Source organism: Oncorhynchus keta, chromosome 8, assembly GCF_023373465.1.
Source record: "Oncorhynchus keta strain PuntledgeMale-10-30-2019 chromosome 8, Oket_V2, whole genome shotgun sequence".
Classification (NCBI taxonomy): Eukaryota; Metazoa; Chordata; class Actinopteri; order Salmoniformes; family Salmonidae; genus Oncorhynchus; species Oncorhynchus keta.
Genome location: NC_068428.1, coordinates 29,509,457 through 29,527,114, shown reverse-complemented (window position 1 = coordinate 29,527,114; position 17,658 = coordinate 29,509,457). Strand labels below are relative to the sequence as shown.

At 45.2% G+C, this 17,658-nt stretch overlaps 1 protein-coding gene across 1 annotated transcript in view; it reads right to left on the bottom strand.

The window, feature by feature from the left end:
- The window catches only part of LOC118387068 (ena/VASP-like protein), a 225,124-nt gene extending 208,026 nt beyond the window's left edge, over positions 1 to 17,098 (bottom strand). The window contains exon 1 of the mRNA XM_052523970.1: positions 16,713 to 17,098. Coding sequence (XP_052379930.1) covers positions 16,713 to 16,717 — 5 coding nt within the window. The 5' untranslated portion in view covers positions 16,718 to 17,098. The remainder of the gene's footprint in view (positions 1 to 16,712) is intronic.
- Positions 17,099 to 17,658: the final 560 nt, after the last annotated feature.

Genomic DNA, 17,658 nt, shown 5'->3' with positions numbered 1-17,658 from the left:
ACAACCTAAACCTATAGGGGAGGGTCTGGGTGGGCATCTGTCCGCGGTGGCGACCCTCGCCGCTAACCTTGGCCTAGGAAACCTAACAACGGGCCCCACTGGACTGAGGTAGCTCAGGACTGAGGGGAAGCTCGGGACTGAGGGGAAGCTCGGGACCGAGGGGAAGCTCGGGACCGAGGGGAAGCTCAGGAGTGAGAGGAAGCTCAGGAGTGAGAGGAAGCTCAGGTGTGAGAGGAAGCTCAGGTGTGAGAGGAAGCTCAGGAGAGAGAGGAAGCTCAGGAGAGAGAGGAAGCTCAGGAGTGAGAGGAAGCTCAGGCAGGTTGATGGATCTACCAGATCCTGGCTGGCTGGTGGTTCTGTCAGATCCTGGCTGACTGGCAGATCCTGGCTGACTGGCGGATCCTGGCTGAATGGCGGATCTAACTGATCCTGGCTGACTGGCAGATCCTGGCTGACTGGCAGATCCTGGCTGACTGGCGGATCCTGGCCGACTGGCAGATCCTGGCTGACTGGCAGATCCTGGCCGACTGGCAGTTCTGGCAGATCCTGGCTGACTGGCGGATCCTGGCAGACTGGCAGTTCTGGCAGATCCTGGCTGACTGGTGGATCCTGGCAGACTGGCAGATCCTGGCGGATCCTGGCTGACTGGTAGTTCTGGCAGATCCTGGCTGACTGGCGGATCCTGGCAGACTGGCGGATCCTGGCTGACTGGTGGATCCTGGCAGACTGGCGGAACCTGGCAGAATGGCGGATCCTGGCTGACTGGCGGATCCTGGCACACTGGCGGATCCTGGCTGAATGGCGGATCTAACTGATCCTGGCAGACTGGCGGATCCTGGCTGACTGGCAGATCCTGGCCGACTGGCAGATCCTGGCAGACTGGCAGTTATGGCAGATCCTGGCAGACTGGCGGATCCTGGCAGACTGGCGGATCCTGGCTGACTGGCAGATCCTGGCAGACTGGCAGTTCTGGCAGATCCTGGCAGACTGGCGGATCCTGGCAGACTGGCGGATCCTGGCTGACTGGCAGATCCTGGCCGACTGGCAGTTCTGGCAGATCCTGGCCGACTGGCACTTCTGGCAGATCCTGGCCGACTGGCAGTTCTGGCGGATCCTGGCTGACTGGTGGATCCTGGCAGACTGGTGAATCCTGGCAGACTGGCGGATCCTGGCAGACTGGCGGATCCTGGCTGACTGGCGGCGCTGGGCAGACTGGCGGCACTGGTGGCGCTGGGCCGACTGGCGGCGCTGGGCAGACTGGTAGCTCAGACGGCGCTGGGAAGATGGGTAGCTCAGACGGCGCTGGGCAGACTGGCGGCACTGGCGGTGCTGGACAGACTGGTAGCTCAGATGGCGCAGGGCAGACGGGTAGCTCAGACGGCGCTGGGCTGACTGGAGAAAAAGGCTCTGGCAGCGCTGGTCTGAGGAGCACTGGTGCCTCTGGAATGAGGGGCTCTGGCGCCTCTGGCATGAGGGGCGGTAGCTCTGACAGCGCCGGACAGGCGGGAGACTCTGGCTGCACTGGAGAGGAGGAAGGCTCCGGCAGCGCTTGACAGGCGGGACGCACTGTAGGCCTGATGTGTGGTGCTGGCACTGGTATGCCGTGCATACTATGCCAAACCAACAGCTTTCTTTCTACTCTGTCCAATACATCCTCCCCACTCTCAGACTCAGCACTCTGCTTCGCCGACAGCTCCAATTCCATCCATGGCTACTTACCGTAAACAGGGGGAGTTGGCTCAGGTCTGACTCCTGACTCTGCCACACTCTCCCTGTGCCTCCCCCCAATAAATTTTTGGGGGTGCCTCTCAGGCTTTCAGCCGCTCTGCCGTGCTAGCTCCTCATAATGCCGCCTCTCTGCTTTCGCTGCCTCCAGCTCGGCTTTGGGGCGGCAATATTCCCCTGGCTCTGCCCAGGGTCCTTTTCCGTCAAGGATCTCCTCCCAAGTCCATTTATCCAAATAGTGCAGCCTCTCCCACTGCTGCTGCTGCCTCTGTTGCTTCTCCTGCTGCTGCCTTTGCTGCTGCTGCCTTTGCTGCTGCTGCTGTTGCTCCTGCTGCTGTTGCTCCTGCTGCACCTGTCGCTTCTCCTGCTGCTGCTGTTGCTGCTGCCTCTGTTTACCACGCTGCTTGGTCCTTGGTTGGTGGGTGATTCTGTAAGGGTTTTCTTCTGGTGAAAGAGAGGCGGACCAAAATGCAGCGTGGTGGTTATTCATGTTTTTAATAAAGACGACTATAGATGAACAGACTATACAAAACAAGAAAAGTGAAAACCTAAACAGTCCTATCTGGTGCAAACACAGAGACAGGAACAATCACCCACAAAACCCAACACAAAACAGGCTACCTAAATATGGTTCCCAATCAGAGACAATGACTAACACCTGCCTCTGATTGAGAACCATATCAGGCCAAACATAGAAATAGACAAACAAAACACACAACATAGAATGTCCACCCAGCTCACGTCCTGACCAACACTAAAACAAGGAAAACACATACGAACGATGGACAGAACGTGACAACATCACTCGCTCTGAGACCTTGGAGTAGTTGTTCCCCTTGCTCTGCATGGGTAACGATGCTTCGAGGGTGGCTGTTGTTGATGTGTCCCTGGTTCGAGCCCAGGTAGGAGCGAGGAGAGGTATGGAAGCTATACTGTTACACTGGCAATACTATAGTTCCTATAAGAACATCCAATAGTCAAAGGTATATGAAATACAAATGGTATAGAGATAAATAGTCCTATAATCCCTATAATAACTACAACCTAAAACTTCTTACCTGAGAATATTGAAGACTCATGTTAAAAGGAACCACCAGCAACTTAAGCGTTAGCTTTCTCACATTGCACATATTGCACTTACTTTCTTCTCCAACACTTTGTTTTTGAATTATTTAAACCAAATTGAACATGTTTCATTATTTATTTGAGGCTAAATTGACTTTATTGAGATTAAGTAAAAGTGTTCATTCAGTATTGTTGTAATCATCATTGTTACAAATAAATTAATTAATTAATTAATCGTCCGATTATATCGGTATCGGCTTCCTTTGGTCCTCCAATAATCGGTTTCGGCGTTGAAAAATCCTAATTGGTCGACCTCTACTATCAATCAGCAACTAACAGGATACAGTAATAACATCACAGAAAGAGAGAGACAAAGAGAGAGAGAGAGAGAGAGAGAGAGAGAGAGAGAGAGAGAGAGAGAGAGAGAGAGAGAGAGAGAGAGAGAGAGAGAGAGAGAGAGAGAGAGAGAGAGAGAGAGAGAGAGAGAGAGAGAGAGAGAGAGAGAGAGAGAGAGAGAGAGAGAGAGAGAGAGAGAGAGAGAGAGAGAGAGAGAGAGAGAGAGAGAGAGAGAGAGAGAGCGAGAGCGAGAGCGAGAGAGCGAGGGAGACAGAGAGAGAGACAGAGAGAGAGACAGAGAGAGAGACAGAGAGCGAGGGAGAGGGAGAGGAGGTGGGGCCTCTATATTCATAGCAATAAGAGAATACTATCTAATGCATTGTCTCTATCTTGTGACTTTGAAGAGCTAAAGAAATGCAAAGAAAATAAAGTTCACTTGAAACATGAATTGGAACACAAAAAAACCTACACATACACACCATGACAAGCCAACAGGCTGAAACCGTGAGTGCACACACGTCAACACACAAAACTATGTCCACCACATATCCACACACACGTCCTGAGAGAGCCACCTTCTTCAACACGTTCACATCTCACCTTAATACACATAATATTATTACTATAACTGATAACCTGCTAATAAACTTAACATGTAATAACATGCCTCAATCTGGTCACAGAGAATTTCGTATTATTCTGTACGTAAATCCAATAAAGTTTATTTACTATGATGTGTTTGGGGCATCCGGAAAAAAGCTTGTCCGGAGAAGACAAGGTGAGCGCTACCATCAGTCCTGTGTCATGCCAACAGTAAAGCATCCTGAGAACATTCATGTTTGGGGTTGCTTCTCAGCCAAGGGAGTGGGCTCACTCACAATTTTGCCTAAGAACACAGCCATGAATAAAGAATGGTACCAACACATCCTCCGAGAGCAACTTCTCCCAACCATCCAGGAACAGTTTGGTGATGAACAATGCCTTTTCCAGCAAGATGGAGCACCTTGCCATAAGGCAAAAGTGATAACTAAGTGGCTCGGGGAACAAAACATCAATATGTTGGGTCCATGGCCAGGAAACTCCCCAGACCTTTATCCCATTGAGAGCTTGTGGTCAAACCTCAAGAGGCGGGTGGACAAACAAAAACCCACAAATTCTGACAAATTCCAAGCATTGATTATGCAAGAATGGGCTGCCATCAGTCAGGATGAGACCCAGAAGTGAATTGACAGCATGCCAGGGCAGATTGCAGAGGTCTTGAAAAAGAACACTGCAAATATTGACTATTTGCATCAACTTCATGTAATTGTCATTAAAAGCCTTTGACACTTATGAAATGCTTGTAATTATACTTCAGTATTCCATAGTAACATCTAACAAAAATATCTAAAGACACTGAAGCAGCAAACTTTGTGGAATTTAATATTTGTGTCATTCTCAAAACTTTTGGCCACGACTGTACTTAGCATGGTAGCTACCCTTTCCTTAACCCTTTAAGCTAACCCTTCACCTAACCCTAACCCTTTAACCTAACTCCTAAACTTAACCCTAACTTTAACACTAACCCCTAATCCTAACCCCTAGCCTAGCTAACATTAGCCAGCTAGCATGCGTTAGCCAGCTAGCATACGTTAGCCACCTAGTTAAAATTTGTAACATATCATACGTTTTGCAAATTCGTAATGTATAATATGAATTGTAATTCGTAACATATTTTACGAAATGGGTGATGGACATCCACAAATTAATACATACCATACAAAACGTAACATATACTAAATGGAGTGTCTAGGATTCATATACTGAATAATACGAAATTCTCTGAGACCAGGTTATCATGCCTTATTTTAATATAATGGCCCCACCCCCTCAACACGCCCTGTGGGAAGTTTAATTCAGATAATTAATGTTTTTGTTCCATTTAAGCAAAACCCCATACACTTGGGGTTAGTCTGATAAAAAAGAAAACTCTATTAGTGATGTGAAATTCACCATGAATGTGACTGAATGCAGGTCAGTGTGTGTGAACCAACAGTGAGAAAATCTTTTAGTCCAGTATACTGTAGGTTAACTCTGGAAACAGTGTCTACATTCCAAATGGAACCCTATTCCCTATGTAGTGCACTTTATAGGGAATAGGGTGGTATTGTGATGCAACCAGTGAGGTTGTAACACACACACACACAGTCTGTAACCTTGACTAATGTATGTTTGACCTGTAGAGATTACTTCATCTGGTTAAAATCAATGGCCATTAAGTCACTGTGAGAGAGACCAACAATCACTTACTGGCCTACACACATAGCATGGAGAGGGTCGCGTGTTGAACATTTGTCACAATACACAAACACACACAGACACAATCAATCAAGAGCATACATGAAAGTGCATGCACACTGACACGCGCAAACAACCACGCGAACACACACTCAAAACCTAAAACACCCATACACATTACTACAGATGAAGAATGGTTGAACCACAGTCAATGTTGCCACCTACTGTACAGCTCTATAACAGTGTAGGCTACATGAGTTTACATCCCCAGCCAGACATACTGTATATGACGGTCACAGACATTATATAACCATTGAAGTCTGTCAGTTTGTTAGGGTCAGCTCATGGCACAGTAAGCCTACAGGGTTCGAGCATACAAAAACAGTTGATGAAAAGTGTCTTAGGCAGGGGATATGCTATGCTCAATGCCAGGGTGGCAGGGAAGGGGAGAGGGTAAAGGAGAGACAGGGTGCATGTGAGAAAGGGGTGGAGATGGGGATGAGGGAGCAGTGTGATAATGGAGGGGGAAAGTGTAGGCTGGAGGCCTAGGTGAAAGAAGGGGAGACAGAAGGAGAGGTGAGGAGGGGACAGGGAATACTGCCCTGTGGGCATAGATAGAGGGCACTGTCTGACTGTGGGCATTCTTGGCACACTCCCACTCTGACCTTGGGAGATACAGCCTAGACACACACACGCATACACATACACACACACACACACACACACACACACACACAGGCACGCACACACACACACACACACACAACACACACACACACACACACACACACACACACACACACACACACACACACACACACACACACACACACACACACACACACACACACACACACACACACACACACACACACACACACACACACACACACACACACAGAAAGAGAGAGAATGGCTGCCCAAACACTGCCAACAACAATTAGCCTCAACCTGGGGTACCTTTGCCTGCAGCAGACCTGTGCCAAAGGCTGGCAGTAACCACAGAGCGACAGTAAACCCTTGGTGGATTGGCCACGATTCAGTGCTTCACTACAGTAAGGCCAGTTCTGATTGGGTTGGTGATCTGATTCGCAGGCAGAACTGTCCCTATTGGTTAGGGTGGCTGTGATCAGTGTGAGATTTGATAGAACAACTGAGTTCTGGGTATGGCTCAGTGAGATAATACTAGAGGCTCAGTGAGATAATACTAGAGGCTCAGTGAGATAATACAGGAACTGGCTCAGTGAGATAATACTGAAACTGCCTCAGTGAGATAATACTGGAACTGGCTCAGTGAGATAATACTGGAACTGGCTCAGTGAGATAATACTGGAACTGCCTCAGTGAGATAATACTGGAACTGGTTCAGTGAGATAATACTGGAACTGGCTCAGTGAGATAATACTGGAACTGGCTCAGTGAGATAATACTGCAACTGGCTCAGCAAGATAATACTACAGGTTCTGTGAGATAATACTGGAACTGGCTCAGTGAGATAATACTAGAACTGGCTCAGTGAGACAATACTGGAAATGGCTCAGTGGGATAAAAATGGAACTGGCTCAGTGAGATAATACTGGAACTGGCTCAGTGAGATAATACTAGAACTGGCTCAGTGAGATAATACTAGAGGCTCTGTGAGATAATACTAGAGGCTCAGTGAGATAATACTAGAGGCTCAGTGAGATAATACAGGAACTGGCTCAGTGAGATAATACTAGAGGCTCAGTGAGATAATACTAGAGGCTCAGTGAGATAATACTGGAACTGGCTCAGTGAGATAATACTGGAACTGGCTCAGTGAGATAATACTGGAACTGGGTCAGTGAGATAATACTGGAACTGGCTCAGTGAGATAATACTGGAACTGGCTCAGTGAGATAATACTGGAACTGGTTCAGTGAGATAATACTGGAAATGGCTCAGTGAGATAATACTGGAACTGGCTCAGTGTGATAATACTGGAACTGGCTCAGTGAGATAATACTGGAACTGGCTCAGTGAGATAATACTGGAACTGGCTCAGTGAGATAATAATAGAGGCTCAGTGAGATAATACTGGAACTGCCTCAGTGAGATAATACTGGAACTGTCTTAGTGAGATAATACTGGAACTGGCTCAGTGAGATAATACTGGAACTGGGTCAGTGAGATAATACTGGAACTGGGTCAGTGAGATAATACTGAAACTGGCTCAGTGAGATAATACTAGAGGCTCAGTGAGATAATACTGGAACTGGCTCACTGAGATAATACTGGAACTGCCTCAGTGAGATAATACTGGAACTGGTTCAGTGAGATAATACTGGAACTGGCTCAGTGAGATAATACTGGAACTGGCTCAGTGAGATAATACTGGAACTGGCTCAGCAAGATAATACTACAGGTTCTGTGAGATAATACTGGAACTGGCTCAGTGAGATAATACTAGAACTGGCTCAGTGAGATAATACTGGAAATGGCTCAGTGGGGTAAAACTGGAACTGGCTCAGTGAGATAATACTGGAACTGGCTCAGTGAGATAATACTAGAACTGGCTCAGTGAGATAATACTGGAAATGGCTCAGTGGGATAAAACTGGAACTGTCTCAGTGAGATAATACTGGAACTGCCTCAGTGAGATAATACTGGAACTGGGTCAGTGAGATAATAATGGAACTGGCTCAGTGAGATAATACTAGAGGGTCAGTGAGATAATACTGGAACTGGCTCAGTGAGATAATACTGGAACTGGCTCAGTGAGATAATACTGGAACTGGCTCAGTGAGATAATACTGGAACTGGTTCAGTGAGATAATACTGGAACTGGCTCAGTGAGATAATAATGGAACTGCCTCAGTGAGATAATACTGGAACTGGCTCAGTGAGATAATACTAGAGGCTCAGTGAGATAATACTGGAACTGGCTCAGTGAGATAATACTGGAACTGGCTCAGTGAGATAATACTAGAGGCTCAGTGAGATAATACTGGAACTGGTTCAGTGAGATAATAATGGAACTGGCTCAGTGAGATAATACTGGAACTGGCTCAGTGAGATAATACTGGAACTGGCTCAGTGAGATAATACTGGAACTGGCTCAGTGAGATAATACTGGAAATGGCTCAGTGAGATAATACTGGAAATGGCTCAGTGAGATAATAATAGAGGCTCAGTGAGATAATACTGGAACTGGCTCAGTGAGATAATACTGGAAATGGCTCAGTGAGATAATACTGGAACTGGGTCAGTGAGATAATACTGGAACTGACTCAGTGAGATAATACTAGAGGCTCAGTGAGATAATACTGGAACTGGTTCAGTGAGATAATACTGGAACTGGCTCAGTGAGATAATAATGGAACTGGCTCAGTGAGATAATACTAGAGGCTCGGTGTGATAATACTGGAAATGGCTCAGTGAGATAATACTGGAACTGGCTCAGTGAGATAATACTGGAACTGGCTCAGTGAGATAATACTAGAGGCTCAGTGAGATAATACTGGAACTGGCTCAGTGAGATAATACTGGAACTGGCTCAGTGAGATAATACTAGAGGCTCAGTGAGATAATACTAGAACTGGTTCAGTGAGATAATACTGGAACTGGCTCAGTGAGATAATACTAGACGCTCAGTGAGATAATACTGGAAATGGCTCAGTGAGAAAATACTGGAACGGGCTCAGTGAGATAATACTGGAACTGGCTCAGAGAGATAATACTGGAACTGGCTCAGTGAGATAATACTAGAGGCTCAGTGAGATAATACTGGAACTGGCTCCGTGAGATAATACTGGAACTGGCTCAGTGAGATAATAATGGAACTGCCTCAGTGAGATAATACTGGAACTGGCTCAGTGAGAAATGACTGGAACTGGCTCAGTGAGATAATACTGGAACTGGCTCAGTGAGATAATACTGGAACTGGTTCAGTGAGATAATACTGGAACTGGCTCAGTGAGATAATAATGGAACTGCCTCAGTGAGATAATACTGGAACTGGTTCAGTGAGATAATACTGGAACTGGCTCAGTGAGATAATAATGGAACTGGCTCAGTGAGATAATACTGGAACTGGGTCAGTGAGATAATACTGGAACTGGTTCAGTGAGATAATACTGGAACTGGCTCAGTGAGATAATAATGGAACTGGCTCAGTGGGATAATACTAGAGGCTCGGTGAGATAATACTGGAAATGGCTCAGTGAGATAATACTGGAACTGGCTCAGTGAGATAATACTGGAACTGGCTCAGTGAGATAATACTAGAGGCTCAGTGAGATAATACTGGAACTGGCTCAGTGAGATAATACTGGAACTGGCTCAGTGAGATAATACTAGAGGCTCAGTGAGATAATACTGGAACTGGTTCAGTGAGATAATACTGGAACTGGCTCAGTGAGATAATACTAGACGCTCAGTGAGATAATACTGGAACTGGCTCAGTGAGAAAATACTGGAACTGGCTCAGAGAGATAATACTGGAACTGGCTCAGTGAGATAATACTAGAGGCTCAGTGAGATAATACTGGAACTGGCTCCGTGAGATAATACTGGAACTGGCTCAGTGAGATAATAATGGAACTGCCTCAGTGAGATAATACTGGAACTGGCTCAGTGAGAAATGACTGGAACTGGCTCAGTGAGATAATACTGGAACTGGCTCAGTGAGATAATACTGGAACTGGGTCAGTGAGATAATACTGGAACTGGCTCAGTGAGATAATAATGGAACTGCCTCAGTGAGATAATACTGGAACTGGTTCAGTGAGATAATACTGGAACTGGCTCAGTGAGATAATAATGGAACTGGCTCAGTGAGATAATACTGGAACTGGCTCAGTGAGATAATACTGGAACTGGCTCAGTGAGATAATACTGGAACTGGCTCAGTGAGATAATACTGGAACTGGCTCAGTGAGATAATACTGGAAATGGCTCAGTGAGATAATACTGGAAATGGCTCAGTGAGATAATAATAGAGGCTCAGTGAGATAATACTGGAACTGGCTCAGTGAGATAATACTGGAAATGGCTCAGTGAGATAATACTGGAACTGGGTCAGTGAGATAATACTGGAACTGACTCAGTGAGATAATACTAGAGGCTCAGTGAGATAATACTGGAACTGGTTCAGTGAGATAATACTGGAACTGGCTCAGTGAGATAATAATGGAACTGGCTCAGTGAGATAATACTAGAGGCTCGGTGAGATAATACTGGAAATGGCTCAGTGAGATAATACTGGAACTGGCTCAGTGAGATAATACTAGAGGCTCAGTGAGATAATACTGGAACTGGCTCAGTGAGATAATACTGGAACTGGCTCAGTGAGATAATACTAGAGGCTCAGTGAGATAATACTGGAACTGGTTCAGTGAGATAATACTGGAACTGGCTCAGTGAGATAATACTAGACGCTCAGTGAGATAATACTGGAACTGGCTCAGTGAGAAAATACTGGAACGGGCTCAGTGAGATAATACTGGAACTGGCTCAGAGAGATAATACTGGAACTGGCTCAGTGAGATAATACTAGAGGCTCAGTGAGATAATACTGGAACTGGCTCCGTGAGATAATACTGGAACTGGCTCAGTGAGATAATAATGGAACTGCCTCAGTGAGATAATACTGGAACTGGCTCAGTGAGATAATACTGGAACTGGCTCAGTGAGATAATACTGGAACTGGCTCAGTGAGATAATACTGGAACTGCCTCAGTGATATAATACTGGAACTGGCTCAGTGAGATAATACTGGAACTGGCTCAGTGAGATAATACTGGAACTGGCTCAGTGAGATAATACTGGAACTGGCTCAGTGAGATAATACTGGAACTGGCTCAGTGAGATAATACTGGAACTGCCTCAGTGATATAATACTGGAACTGGCTCAGTGAGATAATACTGGAACTGGCTCAGTGAGATAATACTGGAACTGGTTCAGTGAGATAATACTGGAACTGGCTCAGTGAGATAATACTGGAACTGGCTCATTGAGATAATACTGGAACTGGCTCAGTGAGATAATACTGGAACTGGCTCAGTGAGATAATACTGGAACTGGCTCAGTGAGATAATACTGGAAATGGCTCAGTGAGATAATACTGGAAATGGCTCAGTGAGATAATAATAGAGGCTCAGTGAGATAATACTGGAACTGCCTCAGTGAGATAATACTGGAACTGGCTCAGGAAGATAATACTGGAAATGGCTAAGTGAGATAATACTGGAAATGGCTCCGTGAGATAATACTGGAACTGGCTCAGTGAGATAATACTGGAACTGGCTCAGTGAGATAATACTGGAACTGGCTGAGTGAGATAATACTGGAACTGGCTCAGTGAGATAATACAGGAACTGGCTCAGTGAGATAATACAGGAACTGGCTCATTGAGATAATACTAGAACTGGCTCAGTGAGATAATACTGGAACTGGCTCAGTGAGATAATACTGGAACTGGCTCAGTGAGATAATACTGGAACTGGCTCAGTGAGATAATACTGGAACTGGCTCAGTGAGATAATACTGGAACTGGTTCAGTGAGATAATACTGGAAATGGCTCAGTGAGATAATACTGGAAGTGGCTCAGTGAGATAATACTGGAACTGGCTCAGTGTGATAATACTGGAACTGGCTCAGTGAGATAATACTGGAACTGGGTCAGTGAGATAATACTGGAACTGGCTCAGTGAGATAATACTGGAACTGGCTCAGTGAGATAATAATAGAGGCTCATTGAGATAATACTGGAAGTGGCTCAGTGAGATAATACTGGAACTGGCTCAGTGTGATAATACTGGAACTGGCTCAGTGAGATAATACTGGAACTGGGTCAGTGAGATAATACTGGAACTGGCTCAGTGAGATAATACTGGAACTGGCTCAGTTAGATAATACTGGAACTGGGTCAGTGAGATAATACTGGAACTGGGTCAGTGAGATAATACTGAAACTGGCTCAGTGAGATAATACTAGAGGCTCAGTGAGATAATACTGGAACTGGCTCAGTGAGAAATGACTGGAACTGGCTCCGTGAGATAATACTGGAACTGGCTCAGTGAGATAATACTGGAAATGGCTCAGTGAGATAATACTGGAACTGGGTCAGTGAGATAATACTGGAACTGGCTCAGTGAGATAATACTGGAACTGGCTCAGTGAGATAATACTGGAACTGGTTCAGTGAGATAATACTGGAAATGGCTCAGTGAGATAATACTGGAAGTGGCTCAGTGAGATAATACTGGAACTGGCTCAGTGTGATAATACTGGAACTGGCTCAGTGAGATAATACTGGAACTGGGTCAGTGAGATAATACTGGAACTGGCTCAGTGAGATAATACTGGAACTGGCTCAGTGAGATAATAATAGAGGCTCAGTGAGATAATACTGGAAGTGGCTCAGTGAGATAATACTGGAACTGGCTCAGTGTGATAATACTGGAACTGGCTCAGTGAGATAATACTGGAACTGGGTCAGTGAGATAATACTGGAACTGGCTCAGTGAGATAATACTGGAACTGGCTCAGTTAGATAATACTGGAACTGGGTCAGTGAGATAATACTGGAACTGGGTCAGTGAGATAATACTGAAACTGGCTCAGTGAGATAATACTAGAGGCTCAGTGAGATAATACTGGAACTGGCTCAGTGAGAAATGACTGGAACTGGCTCAGTGAGATAATACTGGAACTGGCTCAGTGAGATAATACTGGAAATGGCTCAGTGAGATAATACTGGAACTGGGTCAGTGAGATAATACTGGAACTGACTCAGTGAGATAATACTAGAGGCTCAGTGAGATAATACTGGAACTGGTTCAGTGAGATAATACTGGAACTGGCTCAGTGAGATAATAATGGAACTGGCTCAGTGAGATAATACTAGAGGCTCGGTGAGATAAAACTGGAAATGGCTCAGTGAGATAATACTGGAACTGGCTCAGTGAGATAATACTGGAACTGGCTCAGTGAGATAATACTAGAGGCTCAGTGAGATAATACTGGAACTGGTTCAGTGAGATAATACTGGAACTGGCTCAGTGAGATAATACTAGACGCTCAGTGAGATAATACTGGAACTGGCTCAGTGAGAAAATACTGGAACGGGCTCAGTGAGATAATACTGGAACTGGCTCAGTGAGATAATACTGGAACTGGCTCAGTGAGATAATACTGGAACTGGCTCAGTGAGATAATACTGGAACTGGCTCCGTGAGATAATACTGGAACTGGCTCAGTGAGATAATAATGGAACTGCCTCAGTGAGATAATACTGGAACTGGCTCAGTGAGATAATACTGGAACTGGCTCAGTGAGATAATACTGGAACTGGCTCAGTGAGATAATACTGGAACTGCCTCAGTGATATAATACTGGAACTGGCTTAGTGAGATAATACTGGAACTGGCTCAGTGAGATAATACTGGAACTGGCTCAGTGAGATAATACTGGAACTGGCTCAGTGAGATAATACTGGAACTGCCTCAGTGATATAATACTGGAACTGGCTCAGTGAGATAATACTGGAACTGGCTCAGTGAGATAATACTGGAACTGGCTCAGTGAGATAATACTGGAACTGGCTCAGTGAGATAATACTGGAACTGGCTCATTGAGATAATACTGGAACTGGCTCAGTGAGATAATACTGGAACTCGCTCAGTGAGATAATACTGGAACTGGCTCAGTGAGATAATACTGGAAATGGCTCAGTGAGATAATACTGGAAATGGCTCAGTGAGATAATACTGGAACTGGCTCGGTGTGATAATACTGGAACTGGCTCGGTGAGATAATACTGGAACTGGGTCAGTGAGATAATACTGGAACTGGCTCAGTGAGATAATACTGGAACTGGCTCAGTGAGATAATAATAGAGGCTCAGTGAGATAATACTGGAACTGCCTCAGTGAGATAATACTGGAACTGGCTCAGGAGGATAATACTGGAAATGGCTAAGTGAGATAATACTGGAAATGGCTCTGTGAGATAATACTGGAACTGGCTCAGTGAGATAATACTGGAACTGGCTCAGTGAGATAATACTGGAACTGCCTCAGTGAGATAATACTGGAACTGGCTCAGGAAGATAATACTGGAAATGGCTAAGTGAGATAATACTGGAAATGGCTCTGTGAGATAATACTGGAACTGGCTCAGTGAGATAATACTGGAACTGCCTCAGTGAGATAATACTGGAACTGGCTCAGGAAGATAATACAGGAACTGGGTCAGTGAGATAATACTGGAACTGGGTCAGTGAGATAATACTGGAACTGGGTCAGTGAGATAATACTGGAACTGGCTCAGTGAGAAAGTACTGGAACTGGCTCAGTGAGATAATACAGGAACTGGCTCATTGAGATAATACTAGAACTGGCTCAGTGAGATAATACTGGAACTGGCTCAGTGAGATAATACTGGAACTGTCTTAGTGAGATAATACTGGAACTGGCTCAGTGAGATAATACTGGAACTGACTCAGTGAGATAATACTAGAGGCTCGGTGAGATAATACTGGAACTGCCTCAGTGAGATAATACTGGAACTGGTTCAGTGAGATAATACTGGAACTGCCTCAGTGATATAATACTGGAACTGGCTCAGTGAGATAATACAGGAACTGGCTCATTGAGATAATACTAGAACTGGCTAAGTGAGATAATACTGGAACCGGCTCAGTGAGATAATACTGGAACCGGCTCAGTGAGATAATACTGGAACTGGCTCAGTGAGATAATACTGGAACTGGCTCAGTGAGATAATACTGGAACTGGCTCAGTGAGATAATACTGGAACTGGCTCAGTGAGATAATACTGGAACTGGCTCAGTGAGATAATACTGGAACTAGCTCAGTGAGAAAGTACTGGAACTAGCTCAGTGAGAAAGTACTGGAACTAGCTCAGTGAGGAAGTACTGGAACTGGCTCAGTGAGATAATACTGGAACTGGCTCAGTGAGATAATACTGGAACTAGCTCAGTGAGAAAGTACTGGAACTGGCTCAGTGAGAAAGTACTGGAACTGGCTCAGTGAGAAAGTACTGGAACTAGCTCAGTGAGACAATACTGGAACTAGCTCAGTGAGAAAGTACTGGAACTGGCTCAGTGAGAAAGTACTGGAACTGGCTCAGTGAGAAAGTACTGGAACTGGCTCAGTGAGAAAGTACTGGAACTAGCTCAGTGAGATAATACTGGAACTGGCTCAGTGAGATAATACTGGAACTAGCTCAGTGAGATAATACTGGAACTGGGTCAGTGAGATAATACTGGAACTGGGTCAGTGAGATAATACTGGAACTGGGTCAGTGAGATAATACTGGAACTGGGTCAGTGAGATAATACTGGAACTGGGTCAGTGAGATAATACTGGAACTGGCTCAGTGAGAAAGTACTGGAACATGGTCAAGTTCCAGTAGGAGCTGCTGGTCACCAAACAGAGACCACAATCAACACAAGATATAGAGGGGAAAGCATTCCCTCTATTGGAAGTAAACACTGATCACAGACCAGTGTGTCGTGTGTGTGTGTGTGTGTGTGTTCACCTGAGCATGATGCAGAATCTGATGGCCTGATAAAATTACATTTGTAGGTTATTTTTGGTGATGAGAAATCCTATGAGTTATGAGTTAATGTGTGCACTACAATCCAAAAAGGCCAATAGAATCAAAACCATAGAATCAAAATTCCAATTTCATGGCATTCTGGAACCATTTATAACCCATAATAGAATTAGAATGGATTGAATTATATTTCTATGTTATAGCCACCACTTATAACCATGTTACACATGACGCACGTGTAGTCTGGTTTCTATGACAACAGATCCATCTGCAGACTACTCCCTCGGTGTTGGTGACACATCACAGAGATTGTATGGGAGCACGAGCAAGAGCTGGGTTGAGACGTTTACTGCTTGTGTGTTTAATCAATGCTTTCTCCCCTGTGTCTATGACCATGCTCGTTGCTTTTTGACAGTGAAGCGGATTCCTTTTCCCCTGTTCACATGGAGAATTCACAGCCCCACCTCATAGGCTCAAATAAAGGTAGAGTCGCCAGTCATCCTAAAAACAAAATTTGACTGTAATAAAAGCCTGGCTTTAAGAGCGGCATATTTGCTAAGTGCGTCCTCGACAGCACGAATAAAATGTCATACTATGAATTTGATATTTTCGGTTTATCCGACTCGATCCCTTACAATCCGTCCTCGAATCTCATCCAGCCTTGCAGTAGTAGCAGCGGCAGTCTGTCTGTGTGTGTGTCGTTCATTGTGCATTAATAACGCGGACGGGCTGTGTCAAAAAGCCAGAGCATGCTTTGCTTACCTCATCTTCTTCTCTCCACCGTAATGATAAATGAAGAATGACCTGTATTCAATATGTCACCCTTTCTGGACGATTCTCTCAGTCCAGAATATAGTCGATGTTAATATTATAATATGTATTATCTAGCTGTAGCCTAGGCTACGCCAATGCTACGAAGCCTGCCGGCGATATACAGAGCAAGGCAGATGCTAGAAAGGCGACAGGGTGGGGTAAATGCCACAAAACGATGCCACAGTTTTAGTCTCTTTTACAGTGAATCTCTAACCAGTCCCTCTCGAGGTCCTGCCAGTGTATTCGGTGCCATTTCAGAACGCTACGGAGAACTGTCCTGGCGAGAGACCGGTCTGTGCGGCTGACAGCGGCTTCTGGGGTTCCATCTTCCCTTCGTCCAGCACACGGAGAGTGGACGTGCGGGAGGGAGAATGGAAGGGAGGGATATGGGGGGGGTGTAGCTCCTGTAGGCTATGTCTATACCACCCTTCTGTTTCCACTCCAAACCAACGCTATTCAATGGTCGTCGGGTTCAAAATCAGGTTTCTTTTTTGAAGTGTGACCACTAAGCCTGTGACCCTGACAACACCAACAGGTAATATTGTAACATGTCTATCACTTAATGAAAGACAGTAGTAGGCCTACTTAAATCCATGATGAGAGGAATTGGATGTCCATGTGATATCCATCCTTGTTGAACCCATCGTAGTTGGCTACACTACAGGTGTGATGGTCAGCGGTTTGCAGGTTCCCCTCGGCAGGTAAACAGATGGGATTGTAAGGTCAAAAGTTATTGCACTTTTGTAGGCTAGGTTTTGGGTTAGGACACCTGAAACCTATTTTTATTTTATTTATTAATGTAACCTTTATTTTACACGACTAAGATCTTCTGACCTGCATGCAGACAAAGTATAGGGCCAAGGACATAACATCAATGGGACATCGACAGAATCAT